This window comes from Centropristis striata, chromosome 9, assembly GCF_030273125.1.
Source record: "Centropristis striata isolate RG_2023a ecotype Rhode Island chromosome 9, C.striata_1.0, whole genome shotgun sequence".
NCBI classification, from domain to species: domain Eukaryota; kingdom Metazoa; phylum Chordata; class Actinopteri; order Perciformes; family Serranidae; genus Centropristis; species Centropristis striata.
This window is the reverse complement of record NC_081525.1, coordinates 16177605-16202204: the sequence shown is the minus strand read 5'-3', so window position 1 is coordinate 16202204 and position 24600 is coordinate 16177605. Positions and strand designations below refer to the sequence as shown.

The window sequence follows — 24600 nt, the reverse complement described above, 5'->3', positions numbered from 1 at the left end:
CATTGTGATTCATCTTGTGATTTCTGGAAAAAGACATTGCTGCAAATGTTTTTTTGAGCTGTACAAGCCAAGTCTCATATAGTTCCTTTATATTGGTGAGAAGACACACATCTCTATCTCCAACACTTCACTCTCCAACAATTGGCAACTCACACCAAAACACAACAGAACTGATGGTAAAAAGAGAGATGTGTATTTTTGTCTTGTCTCTTTAATATTAGAAGACTTTGATGAGGCTTTACCTGTCTGACAGCGGTTTCCACTGAAGCCATCATTACAGTCACACTGGTAGGATCCGACCTGGTTCCGACATTTACCGCCATTAAGACAGGGCTGTGATAGGCATTCGTTGATCTCTGTAATGATGGTAAATGAAGAAATTAGGATGAAGTTCATGAATGTTATATAACTAGAACTATAACTGGAATATATTTATTAAAACTTTTCAGGGATAATTAAAATACTATTTTTGTTCAGAGTGTGTATCCGTGTGTTGGTGTGTGTTACAGACCCTCGCAAATGGGCGGCTGGCTCCAGTCTCCCTGAATACCACAGATGCTCTGGGTGGCTCTGGGCACAGGCGTGAAGCCTGAGTGGCATATATACACAGCCATGGAGCCTGGTGTTGTTGAGGAGAACTGGACTTCAGCATGCTTCACTTGTAGAGGCAGCCCACAGCCGAGCTCTGAAATGAATACAAACATGTTGATAATGTCAGCATGGCTGCGTAGTAACACAAGCTCACAAACACTGGGGCTTAAAGGAGCTCATCCAGAACAGCAACAGAGGAGTCGTCCATTCAGGCTCTCTGTTTTTGTCTTCCTAAAATTATCCTCAGCATGCTGTTGGAGCGTGTAGACATGAATCAACAGGTCGTACTTTATATAGATTATGTAGCCGTTCTATATCTGTAAATGTGGGGCCCTCGAGTGCAGCAACACTGTTAAAATTATCTTCGGATGGAAAGCTGGTATCTCGTCACAGCTCAGGATATCCCCTGCCAGTGCCAGTCTATTGAAGTCAGTGTTGTACAAACTTCAGCATCAGAGCAACAGTTGAACATTATTTGGTGATGACACACAGTCTGCTTACCTGCAATGGTTTGGACTGAGCTGCTTATTTCACAGTGCCTGCCGGTGAAGGCCTCAGTGCATTCACATTTGTACTTTCCTATGTAGTGGAAACATGTCCCCCCATTCAGACAGGGGCTGGAGGAACATGGGTCTGGCTTCCCTGCAAGAAAACAATGGCCAGTGGTGAATTCACATGCTCCTTGGATGGTAAAATCAGAATGTGGGAACAATGTAGACACTACAAAGATGTGTTTTTTTTTGTGACAATGATGAGCAAAGGAAACGTATCAAGTGACTCATGACATAAGAATTATGCTAATCTTTCAATTTTTTTCTGATGCCACATGGATGCAGCACAAATCCTATCCTGCCATGTTAATGAAAGTGAAAGTGTATCCGTCCTGTGATTCGGATCCACTCCAAAATGTATTGTGTTCCTCCTTGGCCAATGCTACACCTTTACACCAAGTTTCATGTAAATTGGAAGGACATAATAACCACACTGTAAACATATATTTTATAGCATCTATCATGCAAAGATCAGCCCAAAATGACAATAAACGATAAGTAAAGTGTTTGATAACTATACATAAAAAACATTAAAAACGATGCTTATAACTCCAACAGTAAATTTTAAAAAAGGAAGAAATGAAAGAAATACCATGGATTAAATAAATAGCTCTGATTTTTTAGTAGATGCAGGTGACCAGCCCACAATTTGGTGAAGCAGGCAGGGAGCTAAGCAATGTACTGCTGTGGATGGAGGCACAGCTAATCGTATTTTAGCCTTCTAGATAAAGGCCCATCAAAAAAAAAGTTCACACAATATTAAGAATATTTCCACCAATTTATCTTGCCGTCAGCTCACCCTTTCGACTGAAGCCGCTACCTATGCTCTCTTCAAAGTTACCAGAAAAAAGTACAACAAAAACAGTAGTTGCTTCTTTAGCACTGCCTTGATCAGTTTGTTTGTTTGTGTAACCTAACCCTTTAAAAAACTCAAGTCAAACAATAATACAAACCAACCATCTAACTGAATGAGGGAGCTTTAGGCCACCAACTCACATGTTCTGTGAGGAAAAATCACTGTTTTTGGAAAAAGGAGCCTGGTGGCTTTGGAGAGAGCATTGATAAATATAACGGCTTCAGTTCCTCGTTGGAAAGGACATTTTGACGACAAGGTAAAGCAGTAAAAATATTCAAAATATAGCGTATCCTGAAACTGATATTCATTTTTTGGGCTGATGCAGAGAGGTGCTATATTATGTAAGGCTTTATATACAAGTAAAACCACTTACAAAACAAATCTAAAAGATAAAGGTAGCCAGTTTAGTGTTGCGAACAGTGAGGTAATATGATATCTTATTTTCTAGAATTAGTCATAGTCGTGGCAGCAGCATTCTGAATTATCTGCAATTTTCTTAAAGACATTTTAGAAAGCCCAGTCAAAAAGAGAATCAAGCAACTTGTAATAAAAGCATGTATCAGAATTGGTATTAGTTAAAAAAAAACTTTGAATTGACTTTGATCCGAAAAGTGGAATCTCTATTTTCTGCTTATTTAGTTTAAACTTTGTAACAAAAATGTTACTTATCTGGACTTTTTGGAAACTCACAACCTTGGATTGTGATGAATTGTACTATTTTTCCCTACTGTACTAGTATTGTTTTTAGTCTATTTGATTTTATGTTTATTTATTTATTTATTTTTTATTTCATTTTTACCAGATTGGGGGATAATGTATTCATGTCATTAGATAAATTGTCAATGTTTAAATCAATGTGAAAATCTCAATAAAAATATGTTGTTGTTTTTAAAAAGTTACTTATCCAAATATTTACATCAGTGACACAAGTATTGAAAGATTTAAAGAATTGTGGTTGTGGTAGATTGCTTACCGTACATTTCTAACCAAATGTGCAAGAAAAAAGTTTTTGGATGGCACCTACCCACTTCACAGTGCTTTCCAGTGAATCTGTAAGGACACACACATCTGTAGCTCCCTGCTTCTTCCTTACAGGAGCCTCCGTTGCGACAGGGACCAGAAGCACAGGTATTGAGTCTAACTGGAAAGAGACAGGGAGAAGAGAATCCTTGAAGCAGAGAAGCTTTTAATCACAGACAATAAATCTGTTCCAGTACATTGCACTTTAAGTCATATTTTAGGAAAGGAGCTCATAACTCAGTCGTAAGTACAAATTATCATAAGCCTTTCGGCATTGTAATATTTCAAGCGGCATTACGAGTAATGGCATGTTTCCTGGTGCATTAAAGCTGGGTATGAGCCTGAGAAATAAAAAGTCTGAGGGATGTTTTTAGCTTCAGAAGTTCATGTGAAGTTATCCTTGTAGTGTTTTTTTCTTTAGTCAATTATGGTACCTTTTTCACAGTGCTTCCCCCAGTATCCATATTTGCATTCGCAGGTGTAGCCTCCATCCCGCTCGTAGCAGTAGCCCCCATTCAGACACGGAGAGGAGTCGCAGACCGATCGGGGCTGTACTGAAAAACACACACCGAGACTTGACTGTGTTCCATTGCACTGGGAAACCTCTTTAATTTTATTCAAGCCAATGTGCTTGGTTGGAAAAAAAAAACAGAAATTATTTGTCATTTTATGATTGGATCAAATACTAAATCTCCTGAAAGCACTCAACAACAGCATAAATCATTTTGAAATTTCTCTCCACGTCGTAAATGTACATTGCAAATGTGACCGTTCCCTTTGAAACAGAAAGTGACACTCATCAAGACCAGTGTGTTTGAAAATGTGTTTGTCGCTATAGAAACCAGCTGCTCCTGCAATGACACATAGCTGCAAAGTGCCGTGTTGTTGGGTTGGTGCCTGAGGCTCTTACCATAGGGGTAGAAGTCCTTGTGATCTAGCTCTGCTGCACTAGTCTGACATGTGCACAGGTAGGCTCCACCGTACTCCAAACAAGGACCTCCATCAGGACACGGCCTGCTGTGACTGCATGGCGTCTGGGTTACTTCTGAGAGAAAGGCATTGTCAATGACAGCTTTACAATTTCTGGTTTTGGACATTTGTGATCTTACAGCGTCCCATATTTTTTTCACATTCATCACAGCTCTTGTGAGATACCTGATAGGATTGTCATACTCACCAAACTGACAGTAGAGTCCTGTGTAGCCTGAAGGGCATTCACAAGTCCCATTGATGTCCACACAAACACCCCCATTCTCGCAAAGACATTCCTCTGCAGACACAGGAAGAGACCGAGTGTGTGTGAGAGTGCCGGAAAGTTTGCTCGAGCTACTTGAAAGCAAGTACTTAAATTATGCTAGTTTTCCAGTGTTGACCTTAGTATGGAAGCCCATTTTTGCCAATAAAAGAAAAAAACAAAATAAAAGTATTTTTTTTTGTTTGTTTTTTTTGTTTACTAGTTAAAAAAAAAGATGAGCCATGAAAAACTTAATCCAAATAATGGGTCGATGGAGAAACCATTTCAAAAGGTTTAGTATTTCAAAATAGAGAAACTATAATAATGATTTCATAGCTTAAAATATTTATTAAGTTCCTCAAAATGATAAGAACATTTCTCAAAATGATGAGTTAGTATCTCAAAATAATGAGAAACTTTCTCAAATGAATTAGCATCTAAAAAGGTTTGTATATTAATGTAATGCGGGGGGGGGGGGGGGGGGGGGACTCATTACCTCAAAATAATGAGTTTGTATCTAAAAAAAATATAGGAGAAAAAGGAATGACAAACTTTTTCAAAATATAGTAAATCATTATTTTGAGATACTAAGTCATTATTTAGAGAGAGTTTCTCATTATAATGACTTACAGGATCTTTTTTCTCATCACATTGGCGGAAATGAGCTTCCATACTTAAGTGTAAACATAGGCAGAGGTTTAAGGTTCAACATGTGCACCATATGCTGAGCGTCTTTCATCTGCCATACTGTAAACTATGTATTGATTCGCTGTCATTTCTCTTTCCCTAATCTTTTCCAACAAAGTTCACAGGACCAGAAGATTACAAGTCAGCATGCTGCACATCCGCTCCGTACAAATTGTTAGAATGTTTTTGTTTTCCTGTACTTCCTAATTGCAGCAGTGGATCAAAGGACGTGGCCGTATCACAGCTAAATGGCTCCCCTTTGAAGTCCCAGGAACTCGGTGGAGGGTATTATTTTTTCTGATGATATGGAGCATATTTTGTGACCAGAATGTATGGCCCTCAGGGCAATTAATGGATTGTTAATTTGCAAGAGCCACTTTCATTGGCCACCTGTGCGGGCCAGGGCCCTTTGATCTGAGAGCCTGATTAGGCACTTCTGAGTCCCACTACTTTCTCTACCTCGGAGGATCATGCTCCTTTTTCCACTGTGCCTTCCAAGTGAGCCAGGCAGGAAAGTATTTGGGAGATTTAAGAGAGCCTATATAAGCACTGATAGTTATTTCAGCTCAAGGGTGAGAAGTAGCATGCATTTGCAATAGCTCAAATACTATTAAAGAGCTTTTGGTGGGGGTAAAAAGAGAAAAGACTGCAACAACTGCTACCAGAGGGTGACACTAGCCTCTAATGGGAGCCTGAATTAACTTTAAATAACTCACTAGGGATTTCCTAAAACAAATATAATGTGATGCAGACATTAAACATAATATGACTTAATATGCATTTATGAAAGGAAGGTATGAAGCTTAGGATGATAGCGTTTTATGTATTTTGTGTTCAAATTGCCCGATGGTTATGCAAGCAGCAGCTGTGCTTGAAACTATAGTGTGGTGCAATGGCCAACTTCCAGAGCAGCCAGTAGCGGTGTGGAAGCATGCATATTTCAACAGCTCTGTCTGAAGAAATGACCTGAATACCAAAGACCAGCTTTGACTCATAAACAGGCCTTTTTAAGTCTAGACAAAGCACTTCCTCTTGTTGGTAAACTAATAAAATGTGCTATAAAACAATTATTCACAACATCAAGCGACTGGTTCCTGTAGTAAACTGGGCGAGGCCGTGTCAGTTTTGATAATTACAATAATCCATCATCACAGCAGCCTCTTCCAGGGCAGAGCTCCAAATTCCTGTGGGATAGCACAGCTCCTCTTTAAATACCCCGGTCTGCTCCCTACCTGCCCAGCTGCCTGCAGTGAGCGACAGCCAGGCCAAGTGTACAATACCTTCACACTCGTCACCATAGAAGCCTGGAGCACATGTACAGTTGGAGACTCCCGAGCTGGTGTATTCACAAATCTGGTTCTGCTTCTCGCAATCTTCGTCTTCACACAAGCCTGCATATGGAAAGGCATGACAAGCTGTTGTGTTAGAATTAAACTGGATGTGAAAAAACTGGCAAAGGTGTAGCTGTACATGCTTTTACCTGTTTGGTTTTCTGCCTCAGTTGAATTGATCTGAAGCACCACCACCTCTGAGAGAGGAAGATAGGAACATGCTTCAGGGTTGGTTCGCCCAAATAAAAAGAACACACATTTCCTGACTTACCTCTTTGGCAAGTTTGTGATTTATTTGCCTAGGTTTGGAGACACCTGTCTCTAATATATAAGCTGCCACACAATGAAGGTCAATGAATTTAGTCACAGCATTGAAAAATAAAAATTTTTGGGGTCCAATTATGTGCTATATGGGACTGGGGAACATAGGATCTGGGGAGCATAGGACCCTGGTGGAGCATATGTGTAGACTGGGGAACAAAGGACCATAGGAATACAGGAATGACCCCACAATGGGACACTGGAAAAGCGATAGAACCAGCTCACTAAAACAAAGTTCCTAGCCATAAACACCTGTTTTGCTCTCAAAGAGGTATGATAGGATTCCCTTTGTTCTTGTTCCAATTGGAAAAATGCTTTATTCCAGAAAGCCAAAGAAAAGGCAAAAGTAGAGCTTAGAGACTATGTCAACATGCCTTACCAAGAACTATTTTCCAAACATGCTTTTCTGGCAGAATTCAAGTTGTATTCAAGTCACCTGTCTCGCACAGCGCTCCAGTGAAGTTGGCGGGACAAATACAGGTGAAGTTGGCCACCTGATCGATGCACTCTCCACCATTCAGACAGGGCTGCGACTCACATTCGTTTTTGTCTGCAGGATGCACAAAAGTCAGTTGATCAGACAAGAGAAGTTTGATTCAGTTTCATATTGAGATTTTTCACTCTTTATGTGGAAAAGCAAGATGTGGTTGTCAAAGACATTGTGCTGGATTGAGACCACTGAACTTCCCTTTTTAAAGCATAGAGTTTCATTGACCAGGTGTCTGGTATTAGGAGTAATCCCGTCTCATGTAGATACAAGGATTCATGAACTGTGCAGGGCCTGATAATTCAATTCCCCATTGAGTTCAAGTTTCATCAACAATCAATCACAAGAGGAGACAGATTAGTAAATGTCTTTTTGGAAACTGACCTGACTTAGTGAACTTTCTCACTGTGGTTCAGTGCTATATTGTATGACCCAAGGAAAAAAAAGATTTGTTTGCAAATGAATTCAAGCGTAACCTCAACTTGGACCCATTTGTCTAGGTAGACCGGGGAACTCTTTGGACAAACACATCTGCCAGAATGACTGAGTTTGATGTAGAAAGCAGCAGAAAATATTTCCTCTGGAGAGAGATGCCTACTTTCACCCAGTCTGTGAAAAACCCTGCTCACCTGTCTCACACAGGACACCAGTGTAACCCGGTTCACACACACAGGTGAAACTGCCAGCGCCCTGTACACACAACGCGTCGTTGAGGCACGGTCTGTCTTTGCACTCGTCAATGTCTGTAAACGCACACAAACACACACACAGGGACAGAGAGACATGCTCATGGAATATTTACTCAGCTGATTAATATATCCGCCACACTGCTCCCCTCACTCTGCAAGTATGTGCTGCTGGCTGTGAAAGGTATTAGAAGAGGCTTGATACATCTCCACAGGCTGGACTGTGGGAATAGGCACAGAAGCTCCAGAGAGGCTGGACCAGGATATTCTAAAATACTTTTTTTTGGTGTGGAAACTGCTTAATGAGGCACAAAATACCTTAATTAATCAGAGTTTTTCCAGGTCTTCAGCCTATTTAGTGCATGCAGAGAGTAAGGGAAGAAGTGTGGAATTTTTGATATACAGTAAAAGTGTCAAATTAACTTGTTTTTGGGTCCTTTGCTATTGTCTTAAATTATATATAGTGTATGTGTGTTTCTTGTACTTATTGTTACTTTAAATTGAAGCAATTGCTACATTTCAGCGGTCTGTACACCCCCAGTTTAAAAAGCAGGCAGGAGTACTGACACAGAAGCTAAGCAATTTACTGCTGTGGAAGCAGCAACCAAACATATTTTAGCCACCTAAAAAAGGCCCACTCAAAAAAAAAATCAATATCAATGTAAGTGTATGGTATATTTGAATATTTTCACAGATTTCCATTTCCATCACACAGCTCTTTTTGACAGGGCAAATTAAACTGTTGTCTGCTCCTTCAAAGCCACCAGACATCATTGACAAAATTATAATTTTAACCTCTCAGAACACAAGAGTTGCTGATCCACTTATGCCTTGGTTAGTTTATCTATATTACTGTGTAACTTGGTGTTTTAAAGGGTTCGTTTTAAAGTTCGGACTCACCAAAATGACAAAATAGCACAAACAAACTTAATCAATCAAGACAGCTGTAGACCAACAATCCTGTGTTCTTTTAAGTTACTGTTTCTGTCAAAGGAGTCTGGTGGCTTTGAAGAGAGCATACTAGTTAACAGCTTCAGTTCCTTGTTGGAAAGGGATGTCTGACGGCAAGGTCATTCCAAATATACTGTACAAATAAAGTGATACTAATTCTTCTTTAGGATTTTGGTGAATAAAATTAGTTTTGCTGCTCCCCCATCCACCGCAATACATTCCTTAGCTCATTGCCAGTACTTCTGTATGCTTCTCCAAACTGGGGGTGTGCTAGCCATCATCTGCTGTAGGTAATACACTGCCTCTGTGGATTAATACTTTATAAAACCCCACTTTAAAAATCTGAACTATCCCTTTAAGGCAAAGTGTCTTTTGTACCTGTTTCACAGTGAGTACCAGTGTATCCAGGAGGACACCGACAGATGAAACCATTAATCTGATCTTCACAAGTCCCTCCATTCTGGCAAGGATGTGAGGTGCACTCGTCAACATCTAGACAGGGGGAAATACAAAGGAGGTAGTATGACTCTTTTAATTGGAAGAAAACATCTGGTCAAGGTCAGTAAGTAGGTTAATGTCAGAGGAGAATGCAACAGATTGGCATAAAGCTGATACAGGTATTAAGGAAATAGCCGGGTGTCCCTTTGGCAGGTCAGGTGAACTCTAGTATTTTTTTACATTGTTTTTCCTGGCTGATCTCCGGTAGACAAGTATTCATTCACGGTGTGCAATGTGAGTCAAGCACAACAGAGCAGGAATCAGTGTCAACCATAACTCACCGATCTGGCATCGTCGGCCGGTGAAGCCAGCCAAGCAAGAGCAGGTAAAGGAGGGGTTGCCTGTTATACAGTCATCGATGCACTGGCCTCCGTTCAGACATGGTCGCAGGTGTGGGCATACTGATGCTGCAGAGAGAGGTTAATGTAACAGGAATCCTTGAAGCACAAGGGTTGAGACAGTCAGGGGGAGAAGGACTAATCTTTTAGAAGCAGGTCTTACCGGAGTCGTTGCAGCCACCCACTTCCACATTTGCATCATCTATACGGAAGACCCATTTGCCTGGGTAGCCCACGTTGGTGGTTCCCTCAACGTTCACCACATCAGCTGTGCGAGAGCCAGGGATATTGAAATAGCGCTTGCCATCGCCAGCATTGAAACCTGCCTGGGAGGAGAGTAACAAGGAGGCAGACATCACAAAAGATCACTGAATCAGAGTTTAGACACCTAAAAATGCAGTTTGCTGTGCAGTACAAACTGTGACCATAAGCAAAACAAACAAACAGGTGATCTTACCTGTGCTGCGATACCTCCCAGCCCAACTAGGTTTCCTCCACTGCTGGCATGCATGCCTGTTGTCCAAGTGATATTATTGTACTGGAATACTGTGAAGGAAAGCTCTCCATCTGTAATAAGCACCACTTGGAAAGTATTTACCTGCATAGAGAGGAACAGGCTCAGTTAAACTATTTCCTGATTTCCACGAAATCTGGTAATAATGCATGTATCTGACAGACTCCTCATAGTAATGATACAGATTCCTAAATCTCAGTCAGGCTCGAGACATAATAGACCCTTATGGGCCTGTTGTTGAGGCAAAAAAATACAATTACCATTCAAATGAAACCCAATAGCTGTGCTTTTTAATCACATATTACATGGCAATTTAAACTGGTAACAACCAGGCTATTTCCTGGGGTTTCAAGATTATCTAGGTCAGTGGCTCCCAGTAGTTTATCCCTATGAGATGAGTTTGAGTACCCTTTCATTAACACCAACTGTCTTGTTACAAATGTGTTAATTTCAGTCGATTTCCAGTGAAAAGTGGCGAAAAAGTGGACATTGACATAATATTGCTTTCATAAATCTTTGTATTCTTACTACTACAATTTGGAGAGAGGCAGAGGCTGGATCTGTCAGACTTTTAATTATTATATTTTGCTTTCTATTTCAATTTTGCTGCAAACTTGTGAACTATTTTCAGTCACTCTCACTGGCAACACATGGTGTTAAAAACTGACTCAGGTTGGTGAGGTGTAAACGGTGTAGTCAGCCTAGAGCTTGTTTGCAACCGTGACTCTTATGACTAGTGCAATTCAGATGGAGGGCAGGAAGTGATAAAAACCATATACTGTGCAAATTGGAAACAGAGGAAAGTGACTACATAAAAGGGTTGGATGATCCTGCAGCCAGCAGGTATCATCAGAACCTTGAAACTCGAATAAGATGTAATCCATAAAAACTGAAGGGAGTTTTCCAACAATTTGACCTGTTTGCCCATTGTGGCAACGATCGTACTCTCTGTCGAGCTCTCATCCTCGAGAAGTCCTGCTACCAGCCGAAACAGATTAAATCGTACAAGCATGTTAAAGACTGTAACTTTTTGTGTGGGTCTGCATTCACAACCTCGGAACCAAAGTAGTTTAGAATGATGGCTGATTTGGTTTTGGCTGGGTGAGTAAATGTGCTTTAGAGAATGTCTTTTTATATTGCTATTTCAACTTAAAAACAAACTCTGGCTACTAGCTAGCTAACTTCTACTATGTCAAAACAGTCAAAGCTTACATTGACAATCAAAGCAATTAAAGATGTGGCGACATGTGGTGTGAGAGCTGTTGAGTTAAGTGTGAGTTTATACCGGTGTGAGGGAGTTCCCTCCAAAGAAAGTAACTTGGTGCCATGTAGCGATGAGGACCCATGTGGCGTTAAAGTTGGGGAACTCCGTAAAGTACGTCTTGACTTCGCCTGAGGCCCTCATCAGGATGGAGGGCTCCTGGCTCTCTCTGTAGAAGACCCTCCCTGCTCGACGGTTGTCCACATCAGCCCAAAACGGTGCCACGACCCTTCTGTCCCCGGCTATTGGAAAAGCCACGGGTGTGAACTGAGACACCTCTCTCAAGAAAGATACAAGGCCATTGTTGTTAACCTGAGAAGAAGAGAGTTAGATTTGGAGTATAAGATGAGTCATGCAGCGATATGTTTTGTTCAACATGTCAGATGAAGCCAATGTTTGTTTGGCAGGGTTAGAGTGGAAGTGCTGAGGAGAGGAGGTGAAGGTGGACAAACAGAGGTGTTCTGACCTCATGGGGCAAACAGCAGCATGGGGCAGCGGACGCTACCATACCGGATGTTTGCCCTTCCCATGTAGCAAACAGTTGCTACCTTTATTCCGTGAAATGACAGCAGCTGAGAAAACCCAGTTTCTGCTGCTCACACACCTGCAAAGTCATCACACCAGGAAAGACATTCACAGCCTTTAAATCCACAGATGTCTGCCAACAGCAAAGTAACCAAATAAATGAACCCATTCACCCCTCGTCCACATATCTCCTCTGTGAGAAATGCAAAGTCAGCATTGCAGCCATGCAATGAAGCATGGTGAACTATCAACTTCCTAAAAGATCAACATGAACAGGGCAATGACTCGTGTATGCTGGAGCAATTATCCAATTATTTGAGTTAATTTAACAGAAAATAAACCAACAATCACTTTCACTCTCTCAAAGGTGGGAATTTGCAGATTTTGGATCTCTTTGGATTTTCATCTACTGGTCAGACGAATAGGGAATTTGATTTTTTTTTCATAATGTCCAACATTTAATGGAAGAAATAGATCAACAATGGAGTTAATTGTAAGTTGCACCCATAGATTGTTTTGTTTTTTTTAAATACATTTTTTACATTTGAGGTATTTGGTTGTTACTCTTAAAACTGCATTCATTTGTTTACCACTTCAGAGCAGCACATCAAGCTGTTAGGCATACCACCACTTTATGAAGTTATATGGCTAACATGTTTGAAAAATGTTTCCTATTTACTCATCCAGCAGGGAGCACAACGTAGCATTCATTTAGAGATGTATTTATGTTCGTCTAAGTCTAATATTCATTGCCCTTTTAGCTCTGTTTTGGTCTCCAACAACTCCAGGGGGACAGCTAAATTATCTACAATGTTCAAAAGGTATTTGCCAGTTGTCATTTGGTGATGAGCAGATAGTATACGTATGTGGTTTATCAGAGCTTTTTTTGCTTAAAAAACAAGGTTGGTAAAGTGCTGAGACTGAACTAAAACAGGTGTTATGGGGTGTAAAACTAAAACAATGAGCTGCAGAAGAAATGCAGAAGTGCCTTAAACCCGCATTTTGTCTAGTGGCCATCAGGGGGCGACTCCACTGGCTGCAAAAAGAAGTCAGAGACAATGACCCTATTTTTCCACTTGATTTATTACCTCAGTAAACATTTTCCTAATGAGTTGATGGTCTCAATTGCTAGTTTCAGTCTTCCTCAATAAAACATGATGTTCAGTACAAAATTGCAATAGAGCAACAGTTAGGATTGCAAGCTGAAAGACACAGAAGCAAGACAGTAAATCGAATGTTTGTATTTTGAGTGTGAACTTAGTAGTGCCAGATAAAAGAGGTAACCTTTGTGGATAGGACACAAAGGCAAGACCAACTCACTGTTTTGCAAGTCACACATAAAACTCAAGTCTTTGCACTCAAGTCCCAACTCAAGACAGGCAAGTCACAAGTCAAGTTACAAGTCCTTATTTTTGAGTTTCAAGTCCTAAACGAGTCATAATGCACTTTTCAGCAAAATTGTGATGACATTTAAACAACACAGTGATAATACATTAAATTTACAAAAATCATGGATGAGAACTGGTTTAAACTAAATGAAATACAGGAATGAAGTATCTACTTCGTAGGAATGATAAGTGATAAGAAATTCATTTTTTTGTGGCACACTTTTTGAATAACCTTTTAAATGAGGAGATTTCAGATTTCAAAAAAACACTTAGCAATATCAACATTATATGATGTCCAACTAGCCATTGCACTAAATATATTCTGAACATCTTTAGGAATATGCTGCTTAATCTGAGTGGAGAGGAAAGTTCTGCAGGCTAAAGGGTTGAAATCCTTATGAAAGGCCTTCATTCATTCATACATCATTTCTACATATTACCAACAAGGGGAGATTCTTCCCTCCGTGGCACCTATCCTGTTTCTCGTAGTCGCTAGCGTGAACTTTGCCTCTCTGCATTCGAGCCGAGTGGCATGTGACAGTGACAAAGCAACGTCAGATGGCTCGGCTTTGCTCCCTGCATGTATGAAAACCATAATTTGAAGGACTTTGCTATAATAACAGCAGAGGAAGTTTTGTTTGGCACGGCACAGGGGCTAAGTTAATTGCCCGACCACAGTCTTCCCCTCTGCATCAGCGTGATGTGGTGAGAACGTGGCTGATGTGGGGAAAAAGAGGACCGACTGCAGGGGCAGGGCCCAGGGGTCAGCCAGAGCGCCATCTGATACCGGGAGAAAAACAAGAGAGAGGGCACAGGGCTGGATGAATGGAAGGATGTACATGAACTACAAACCTCCCACACCCACATACCCACTAATGAGAGACCTGCGGTGGTAGCGGTCTGGAAGTCACCCATCCTACAGCAGAATTAGTGTAGGAAATCATGCTGAACACTAAATAGAGTTTATACTCCAATACCGGAATATGTTTAATCGCCTAATCCGATCTCTAGTAGCATCTGGAACTGTTTAAACAAGTGAATTTCTTACTTGTTAAGATTTTTAGGGGAATACTTTGACATGGCAATGACCTGAGAGGAATTTAAACTGAACTTTTTCTTTGCATGTTTTTCTTTTTCTCATGGATCTCAACCAGGCTGTAACTAGTACAGACATCAAGTGAAGGGTGGTTATGCATCACACTTATGTGAGACAGTGAATGGGTTTCGAGCTGCCTTGTGTTATGCTGTAACATGACCAAGGTCAGACTCACAGGGGAGAGAGGTGCGATCAGCCAACCTTGTAAGAAGCATCTCTCTCCCCATATTTCTTCCTCTCACTCTCAATGGTGCCACTCCACTCTACAACTCCCTTGTTATTTTTTGGGAATTCTTCGCCGGATATATCCAGGATTTTGCTTGGGTGGTTTTCTTTAGAGCCAAGCAATTTATGGACTAAAATAAACTTTCATCTGGCTTAAGTCAGGCCAAAGCAAACCCTTGAATGAAAAAGGTGCCCATGGATCAGCGCAGGAAAACATTCGTTTTCCTTGTCAAAAACTGAGGTTTCACAGTTACAAGCATGCACAGCGAGACCGAAGGAAGTGACTACAGTCTGAGCACTTGGCCTGTATCCTTTGCCCCGGATCACCTTTATCTCCAAAGAGTTTAGATTGAGGCAATAAATCCTGTGGGGAACAGTGTGGAAGGACAACTTTAAGGGTGCAAGTGATGTGGAGATTTGGTGTAAAAAGACGAGTTTTTTTAAATTGGCATTAGCATAATGTAGAAAAATAATGAGCAAATCACATAGTTTACAATTTGAGAGGAAAAATACTAGAAAAATACTAGACTAGACTAGACTTATGTTATGACATCCAGTGCCCCTTGACAACTTTGGAGAAACACTACTAAAACATTATATTCACCAGGTCTGTTTGTTTTGAAGAGAATTCTGTACCTCTGTGGATAATTTGGATCCTGGGAAGACCCTCCTGAACGACGAATACTTAAGGAATCCTAACAGGGAGAAACTGACTGCAATGATGGCAATGGATTTTGAAGACAACATCTCCCATGATCCCATGCTACTTCATGAAGTCATCAAACTCTGGGGTGAATTCACAAAAAGATTGCACGGCTCCGATAGTTTTTGAATGGACACAAACAAGAAAAAAGAAACTGTACGTCTCAGAGCACCCATAAAGGGTGAATTGCACCGCTTACTATGCTGCCAAGCAAATAGCGTCTTGGTGCTCCTGTGCTATTTGCACATATTTAAATAAGGAAATATACATACATTTGGTGCAAAATGAGCCACTTCCTATGCAAATGAGCCTCTATGCAAAAAAAGTCCAATTTACAAAGATCAACGCTAATAGGCACACACAGTTTCAGTGACGTTATTGGCATCTCCAGGGATGGGATGCCATCTCAAACTCTTTTATTTTGGGATACAGTGCCATTATGCTCCTCTCAGTTCTACCACAAGTCATTTAAAAAAATACATGAGTAAAAAAAGTATTTAATAAGCCTACTTCAAGTTAAAAGTATTGTATATTTTTAATGAGGAACAGCCCGAAACTAGAAATACCACAATAAAGATATAAAAGCCATGATTGTATCCGAATGCATTTAATACAGTTTCAGATTTCAAGTCTTAATTGAATAGTTTGATATTTTGGGAAATACACTCATTTGTTTTCTTGCCAAGAGTTAGATGAGTAGATGTACTAGAAGACTACTTCTTGGCTGGGTGGGTTGACTTCCTGAAGTCTTGTCATCACTGTGAGCTTAAAAGGCAACCAGCGGAGACTCCAGGAAGTCACTGCGCCTGGCCAAGAAATAGTCTGGTACACAACCCTGCCGTAAAACCACAACTTGTTGTTTTTACACAAACAAGCTTCCAGTGTTTATGCTCAGCTAAGCTCCTGGCTGTAGCTTTACAGTTAACAGACAGACATCAGAGTGGTATCAATCTCCTCATCTCATTTGAACTACATCATTTACTTTAAGTCTTTATGCCATTTTCAGGCTTTTTAAAGTATGTGCAGATATATCTTGTCCATAGTAGATGAACTGTTTCTTACATCACTCAGCCACACATCTCTCATCCCACACATGTATATAAAAAGCACCCATGCAGAGTACAAAGAATATAACTTGATGCACACATCTTTGGGCCATACATAGTGGTGAGTGAAAGTGAGTGAATGAAAATGCTCAAGTGTTGAAGCTCTTTTGAAGAGCAGATGAGCACTAGCAGATGTGCAATCTGTGAAGAGTGCAGTTACACTTTAGCACGTTCTTGGCAGGATCCTTTCGAAATTTATTCGAATTTTGTTTAAATATTCTAATTACAGACAAATGCCACATTATCTTGCACATTCTAATACTAGAAATGACAGGTTTCAGCATATTAACATGTACAAAAAGTCCAAGAAAAGTTTTTCCACTGCCCATGAGTTTACGTATCTACAATAAATACCTTTGATCATAACCATCTATTCTCACATCTGCTTTTAAACTTGTGTTCTTTCCTCTCTGACCTTGGACATCCTCCTTCATGTTCTTTACACTGGCCATCCGTAAGAGTAGTTAATCCGTGAACTGCATTGTTTGGAAGCCCTTAAGACGCTTTGCAGATACATCTGTGTTCTGTTAAAATGATTGGTCATTTCTCAGATAAAGCAGCTGGACAGTTCCAGGGGGAAGACCCCTGCCATGTTATCTGAGGCGTGGGAGGAGGGGAGGGGAAGGAGGGGGGGCTGGAGGAGGAGAGATCCCAGCAACATGTGAAAACTCCCAGACACAAACCATAACAGAGGGACAGCCTGGTTACCAGGAGGCAGAAGTGAGACCGGAGGGGGGGACCCATGTTTGAACAGGGATTTGTAGGGTCTGTTGATGCGTCATTAGAGACTTCTGTAAGTGCCACTTGGCTGTGGCAGTCTTTAAATCCACTGCTGCGTTTCTTGATCACAACTGCTAAAAATATGATGTCTTCAGGAGGGGAGAAAGGCTGATGAGGGTTGGAAGAGATCGGCTGTTAGGGATTTCAGTTATAATAAAGTAAGACAGCACCTACAAACCATCACAAATCAGTTTGGGTTCTCCAGCTTCCATGCAGCGGTAGCCCAGAGGCTTTGAACAAACTCCTTAGAGAAACTATCCACACAAATTTAGCCCCTCACTGAAATATTAACCGTTCAAAGCAGCTCTCCAGTGGCAGAGATCACCATGTGGTCCGTGCGCTTTACAGCAGATGTTTAATGGATTCAGGTGAGGCATTTAAAATGAGCGTGACTGTAATTTCAAGTGCCTGTCACAATCTGTTACGCCTTGCGTGACTACGGAATTACAGTCCAATGAGATGCAGGGTGAGCTGCGGGATATCGCATCACAACTAACAGCGCATTTCAGATTTTTATCTCCATCAGATGATAATTTAAGATCAACAAGCCAAGCAACCAGAAACTTGTCTTATCTTGTGTAATTTGACTATTGTGTATCAAATATTACAGGAGAAGTGATGCCTTGGAATTCATTGGGGGTGGGGGTGGGGGGTGGGGCACAAAGGTAAAGCAATTGTGATATACAGAAGTTTTCACAAGAGTTTATAACTCTTCTGAAACACCAAGGCACTGCACTTAAAAATACCTTGCCACTATGTGTGCGCTGTATGTAGATGCAAAAGAGTTTTAAAAATGTCTTCATTGGGAGACTGACTTCACCCCCTTGGCACAGACGCTTAGATTAGAAAGATGACCTTTGACCATGCCCTTTGTTGCCATGGTTCCTCAGGCTCCCCTGTCCATGGTTTGAACAGGGAGGAGGCAGGCGGGGCTCAGATTGAGGAGGAGGGGATTCGGAGAGCGATGCATAACCGCAACAGGTGGTGTTGATTTAAGGGAGTTCTGCCTTTCCATGCGCTGGAACTGAACCCAATACATGACAAAGGCAGATCAAAGTGTGTTTCACTGTGGTGCGCGAAAATCCTTGTCAAACCATTCAGCTTCCTCCCATGAGCACTGTTTCTCTCTCGCTCTCTCTCTCTCGCTCTCTCCGGCGTGCATATTTTCCCCCCGCTCTCTCTGAAAACTCACAGATGCTCCGCGGCAACAGTAACAACACAAACTGTCATTTCCTCTAACAGCTCATTGTAGACTTATTAGAACAGGGCTTACCACTGTTAAGTGCTAATAGTTTCTCTCACACTGTTCCTTGATGCACTTGAGATTCCTAAGAGTGCGAGGAGGGCAGATGTAAAGTCACAGAGGATTATGATTCCACCCGTGGGGGGAAAACACGATATTCTACAAATGAGGTTACACACCAGAGCTTGTGAGCATACACAAACATATACAAACTCTCAAAGGGCGCTGCAATGTAGTATTTGGCTAAGTGCCAAATTTAATCTCCCTGAGGCTCTTATACAATCTGCACCATGTCAGTTTCAATTGCCAACTGCAAAGTGCATGCACACACATACACGCTGACATATTGATACATAAACACACACACACATAGGAGTAAAAGCACACTGCTCTGTACTCACATAGAGTCCTGTGTGCCGGTCTCCAAAGAAGGGGAAAGCAACAGAGATCTCCACGAGCCTGGAGCCTCCGTCGTCCTGAGCAATGGTCTGGGAGTCCCCCTTGTCCTGGCCAAAGGGGTAGAAGTCCTCCAGGGGCACGGCAAGTTCCACCCCAGGCAGCAGGTCCAGGGAGAGCAGTGTGCAGAAGCAGGGCAGCAGGGCTCGCAGCACCAACACCATGGCCTCAGCCACCCAGGGATGGAGCTGACAGCAGGCACCGCGGAGGGGAGGGAGGAGCACACACACCTGAGGCAACAAGAGCAGAGCAGAACAGGACAAGACCGTACGTTCCTCCTCTCAACCACAGCAGTGTGAATCCTCCCCTGACTGCTCTCTGGCTCTGCCTCTTTCTCCTCTCTCTTGTCCTTTAGTAGTGAACTGGGCTTCTTGTGTGAGACAGGGGAATACTGTAGATTCCTTGCATTCTGCTTGCTGCTGGGTACTGCATGAGTTACACTTCGTCTCACTGAAATGAAACGAGGAAAGGAATGAAAGAGGGGGAGCAGCGTGATTCAGCTGAGATGTGTTTTTTTTTTTTTTTTTTTTTTTTTGAACAATCCAGCGATTTGGTCCCTGATGGTCAGCTTAGAAATATCCTCAATAAAAGCTCTATTCTGCCTGCCAAAGGAGTTCTTTCAGTTTTGGCCCCACCTCCCCCACAGGGATTCACTACCTTGCATAATTAGCTCCTTCCAGCCAATAGCTGAAGAGAGGCCGGTAACTGGATAACCACTGGGCGGATCTATGATAATCAAAGGGCTGCTTTAAAGAAACTCTGACAAGATTTTCCCCTCTCAGTGAAACTTCTACTATGTACAGTTCCCAAGGCATGCAAGGTTACACAGTGAGAAGACATGCATGTGCAGTGTTGTGAAAATGCAACACTATACAGTTAGTATGGTGAGAGTAAGAACTAAAATGAAAGAAAAGGAGTTACTGGCTTTCACACAGTAGATACATGTGTGGATGAACAGACACACACATGAAGAACACAATATATTTGTGGTTTCTACATATTATCTTGAGAATTTAGGGTTGTGAAGGATTACAGACGGATTGCCAGTGAAACTTTCAAGGAATGATGATCCCCACAGACCTTGGAGTCTGCAACAATCTCTGAAAGAAAACACTTAAGACAGCACTGGCAACAGAGAGCGAAGGTCATTCTCTCACCCACAACACTAAATCCACAAAGGCTTTTAATGGTGCGAACCAAACGCCAGAGCTTGCATGCCATGAAAGGGCAGTGCTGTCCTTCGCAAAGTTCACAGAAAACTTTTTCCATAACAATGTTGTGTTGCCAGAAGAATAAACATCCCCGATTATTAAATCTCAACATCTTTCAAAAAACAAAATTGTATAATTGTGCTCTGATACACCCAGTTTATTCAAAACAATCACAGCTTTTGCACACATTATCATTGAAATAATCTAATACAACACATAATGAAATAAATGTTGTAGAGTCTTTATGGCTGCCTTAAACACTAATTAATCACAGCACCAGGAAAATCTGCAAACAATTACAGTAAATATTTGGATATATATTCTCATTAGTGTACACAAAGAGTGATTATGACATATACAATTGGTACATGATCGATATGACAAATGAGTATAGGAACAATCACAAGAGTTGAATGAAGCACCAACTTAGGAAACCTTTCATCACACAGTTTCCTAAAAAAAAATGACACGGCATAAACAGACTTAGAAACGCCAACTGTAGCGAGCCAGAGGAAATCCTTAAAACAATTTGGCACATCCAGTCCACTTATAAACAAAACACTCATTGTTTGTTGTTGTTGAGTTTTCCTGCAGATTAATGTAATCCGGTGCGCACATGTGCATGGGTGGGAGCAACCGCCTTAGGAGTGTGTTTGTGTGTGTGTTTCCAAATGTGGACGTAGCTTGTAACATAATGTTGTTGGGAAGCTGCCAGAGGAACAGTGAATGAGGAAGCCAGAGGTGCTACATACTTCACTGCAGGGTCTCTGCTTACACACCGGGCTGTAGCATCTGATTGAAATAGGACTGTCGTCTTCTTGTCTCTTGATCTAGCTGCTCTTTCAGAGTCAGCACCTATTACAAACAAAGAAACAGAACAAATTGAAGGCAGGGAGACAAACACAACTACACACACATAAACCTGTAGTACAAAACAAAGACATTCTAAACAAATTATTCACACAGAATTAAAATACCTGATCCTCCAGGCATTTGACCCTCTGGCGATGAGCCTTCTCTCTGGTCTCCAAGGCTCGCTCTGCTTGAAGCTGGCTGTCTCTCAGACGATCCGTCTCCAAATCCAGCTCCTGGTGATGACGGGCTGTCGCCTCCAGGAGGCGCTGTGTGTGAGAGTGCTCCAACTGGGGGATTTGGGCCTGGAGACAGCTCACAAGTTTATAGAATTGAAAATAGAGTATAAGAAAAATAAAGGTCAGGAAGTATGATCAATGGTTAAGCAGAAAGACGGCATAGAGGTTCTTTGACCCTTGGGTTACAGAGGTTGTGACTCCTGGCTCACAGGGATTCTTACCTGGACAAGCTCGGCAACTAGAAAACACATGTTGGTATTTATTTGATAGATGTAAACAATCAAACACAAGTTCTATAAAAAAAAAAAGTATTACTGTGCAGTAGCTATTTCCCAGAATTACTGTTGATATGCTACTGCTGTTCAAATCGTATGGAAGCCCATTAATGCCAGTGTAATGAAAAAAGAAAGATCATTATGATGATACATTTTTTGAAGTACTGGGTTAGTAACACAAAATAATTATGTAGTATCTCAAAATAATGACTTTGTATCACAAAATTGTAACTTTGTATTGCAAGACTTAGTAATGCAAAATAATGACGTATGACGATGGTTTTTACAAAATGATTACTTAGTTTCTCAGAAATAATTACTTAGTAGTGCAAAATAATGACTAAGTGGTGCAAAATAACATACTTAATATTCCCAAATAATGACTTGCGTATCTCGAAAATAATGAGAAACGATCTCATTTCTTATTACTTTGTGTTACTAAATTATTTCAAGAAGGTTTTTTATAATAATGACTTCTAGGATGTTTTTTTCCATGACAAGGCTGAATGTAAATGGGTTTTTTTTACTGGCAAAAAAAGGCTTCCATAAAAGCAATAGTCATTGCTTTCAGAGAGTGCAGGGATATATGTTTTTTCCTGCAAGTAAGGGCAACTACCTATTCCTCACTGAAGCTGATTGGAACTTCACAGAACTCCAGATTCATACAAAAAACATTTTATATTTATAAATATTACACCAGTTCCAGAAAAAAAAGATTTTTATTAGGTTATTGCTTGACTGGCATGCTTTTGAAAAGACTGGTTGATCCAAACTACTCACTGATTTTAAAGTATTTCAGTAATGACAGTAAACACAAATTGTTCAAGTCATATCTGTCAGGGCCTGTTCCCAATGATTGGTCCTGTCCTCACAGTGTGACCCCTGCTCCTTCCCTGCCTATAATCCAGCAGCTTCTCACCTGCACAGTCTGCACCTCAGCCTGTTTTTCAGCCAGCTCCTGTTCCAGGCTGTGGACTGTCTGTATCAACTGCTCCTTCTCTTTGGCTGCAGACGCCGCCTCCTCCTCCCTCCTCAGCCTCTCCATCTCCACCTGACAACAACACGAGGGTGACATAATGTGAACGACTTTACCATGATTGTTCTGCACTCATGTGCCTTCCTGTAATGCGTGTAACAGAAGCCAAGCTCAGAGCCTCTCGGTTCTCACAGTCCACCTACATGTTTCCATCACTTTACGATCACTTTGTACAGTGTGTGACAAAGGCGATAAATATGTGGAAAATGGAGCAAACAATATTACACAAATGACAAACTACAGCATAACGACACAGCAAATTATTTCAATTATCTCGTCCTGTGTGGATTAATGTAACTGCCCATTTATATGCCTTATTAGTGCTTCAGCAACTGCACGTCTTCACTTGATCCAGAATGTGGCAGTAAGGCTTCTGACCGACACTAAACACATATTACTTCAGTCCTGGCTCTAATATGTACATGGGCTTCCAGCAGTTTTTAGAATTGACTTTAAGATGCTTTTAATTACATTTTAAAGCCCTTTGTGGTTTGGCCCCCTGATATATTTTAGATCTTTTACCTCACATTCAGCACCAAGACTTTTCAGGTCTCCTAACAGAAAGCTGTTTAATGTTCTGGGGATCATGCCTTTACTGTTGCAGCTGTAACATTGTGAAGCTGCTTTTCATTGTCAGTGTCTTGGCTTTAACTTGTTTGTATCTTCTTACTTGTACTTAAATATTGTTTTTAAGTACTGCATCTGTTTTTTTAATCTGTCTTTGTCTGTTAAATCCCTAAACTATAGAGATTTCATACAAAGTCACAGCAGCAACCTTTAAGTTAATTTAATAATTTATTTACTTTATAGTTATGAATGTGTATTTGTAACTAATTAACTCTTACTTGCAGGTGTTTTTTTTGGCTGTAGCTTCAGATTTACTGTACAGAACTGAGACTGCAATCAATCTTCCATAGGAGCCAATTCCCACCAATGTGATGAACAAGAAATGCTGTAAGTCATTGTAATGAGATTTGAAAAAAAAATCAAGTAGTATCTCAAAATAATGACTTGTTATTATCTTAGAATGATGACTTTGTATCTTTTGAGAAAGTTTCTCATTATTTTAAGATACTAAATCATTATTCCTTCTTTTGACAGTTTCTCATTATGATGACTTACAGGAGTTTTTCTTCATTGTATTTTTTTCCATTATCTACTCATCTAACTCCCAGGGAGAAAGATAACACACTTATTTTCAAAAATGTCAAAAAATTCCTGAAGTTTGGCGGAACAGGGAGGTCAGCTCACCCTCTCCAGTGTCTTTCTGAGCGCTGACTTGTCTTTACCAAGGCGTGCCAACGCCCTCTCCATCTCTGCTCTCTCACTCTGTAGCTTTTGCAAAGAGCTCTGAAGATTGGTGACCTTGTCCTGGAGTTCCTCCTTTTCTCGCTGCAGCTGCTGAGAGCTCCCCTGGGCCTGCAGTTCAGCTTCCTGCTGCTGCTTCAGGCTCTGGGACACAGTCAATCATCCGTAAATCAAAATGAAGGCTCAACCTTTCCACCTTTATTTGCACTTTAACCTCAGTGTGACTCACCTCCCTCAGTGTCCTGTTGTGCTTCTCCAGCTCAGAATTTTTAAGCTCTAAGTCCTCTTGGGCTCTTTGTAGGTTTTGGGTCTGCTCTGTAAGTGTGTGGTTAAGCCTCTTTCTCTCTGAAAGGGCATCTCGTGTTTTATCCAGACGTTCCTATGGGCACACACATTGATATACACCTTAATGAGGCATGCAGTTTTATCAAAACAATTTTGAACTGAGGCTGACCCTACATTCTTCCCGTCCCCTTTATATTCTGTGTCTTTTTACAGTCCTTGACATATTGTTGAGCGTTGCAGGCGAGTGTTGGGATTTTGCTCTCGCTTTTTATTGCAATGACCTGACAGCTTTTGAGCAAATCAAGAGATTTATACCAAGCATGTCATGTTTTTGTTTGCTCAGTATCTTTAAAGTGCAGTCCCAAACTAAGACCGGAAAGCTCTCCTGAGAAGCTCTTGGAGAATTAATGAGCTTGCCTGAGCATTTTATTGCTCAGTCTTTGAGGTCCTTCAGGAAAACCACAGAGGCAAATGTAAATAAAAAAAAAGCTCAGCCTGGAGCTGAGAAGGTTACATAGCTGCACTGTAAATCAAAGCACAGCAATG

The 24600-nt window shown here is 41.1% G+C and overlaps 2 protein-coding genes across 3 annotated transcripts in view; both read right to left on the bottom strand.

Annotated features, from left to right (window-relative positions):
- The window catches only part of sned1 (sushi, nidogen and EGF-like domains 1), a 35359-nt gene extending 14912 nt beyond the window's left edge, over nucleotides 1-20447 (bottom strand). The window contains exons 1-17 of one of the 2 annotated variants that reach the window (XM_059340594.1): nucleotides 18794-20447; nucleotides 11351-11638; nucleotides 10009-10149; nucleotides 9715-9877; nucleotides 9495-9620; nucleotides 9094-9207; nucleotides 7708-7821; nucleotides 7028-7141; nucleotides 6420-6467; nucleotides 6220-6330; nucleotides 4196-4288; nucleotides 3929-4063; nucleotides 3453-3572; nucleotides 3023-3139; nucleotides 1093-1233; nucleotides 512-685; nucleotides 243-356 (exon numbers count right to left, since the gene is read on the bottom strand). In XM_059340594.1, the coding sequence (XP_059196577.1) occupies nucleotides 243-356; nucleotides 512-685; nucleotides 1093-1233; nucleotides 3023-3139; nucleotides 3453-3572; nucleotides 3929-4063; nucleotides 4196-4288; nucleotides 6220-6330; nucleotides 6420-6467; nucleotides 7028-7141; nucleotides 7708-7821; nucleotides 9094-9207; nucleotides 9495-9620; nucleotides 9715-9877; nucleotides 10009-10149; nucleotides 11351-11638; nucleotides 18794-19012 (2332 nt within the window). In that variant the 5' untranslated portion in view covers nucleotides 19013-20447. The remainder of the gene's footprint in view (nucleotides 1-242; nucleotides 357-511; nucleotides 686-1092; nucleotides 1234-3022; nucleotides 3140-3452; nucleotides 3573-3928; nucleotides 4064-4195; nucleotides 4289-6219; nucleotides 6331-6419; nucleotides 6468-7027; nucleotides 7142-7707; nucleotides 7822-9093; nucleotides 9208-9494; nucleotides 9621-9714; nucleotides 9878-10008; nucleotides 10150-11350; nucleotides 11639-18793) is intronic. The other variant, XM_059340595.1, reaches the window with a different exon arrangement.
- Nucleotides 20448-20593: 146 nt separating this feature from the next.
- The window catches only part of crocc2 (ciliary rootlet coiled-coil, rootletin family member 2), a 39247-nt gene continuing 35240 nt past the window's right edge, over nucleotides 20594-24600 (bottom strand). The window contains exons 32-36 of the mRNA XM_059340593.1: nucleotides 23999-24148; nucleotides 23713-23913; nucleotides 22345-22476; nucleotides 21037-21216; nucleotides 20594-20914 (exon numbers count right to left, since the gene is read on the bottom strand). Of these exons, the coding sequence (XP_059196576.1) occupies nucleotides 20831-20914; nucleotides 21037-21216; nucleotides 22345-22476; nucleotides 23713-23913; nucleotides 23999-24148 (747 nt within the window). The 3' untranslated portion in view covers nucleotides 20594-20830. The remainder of the gene's footprint in view (nucleotides 20915-21036; nucleotides 21217-22344; nucleotides 22477-23712; nucleotides 23914-23998; nucleotides 24149-24600) is intronic.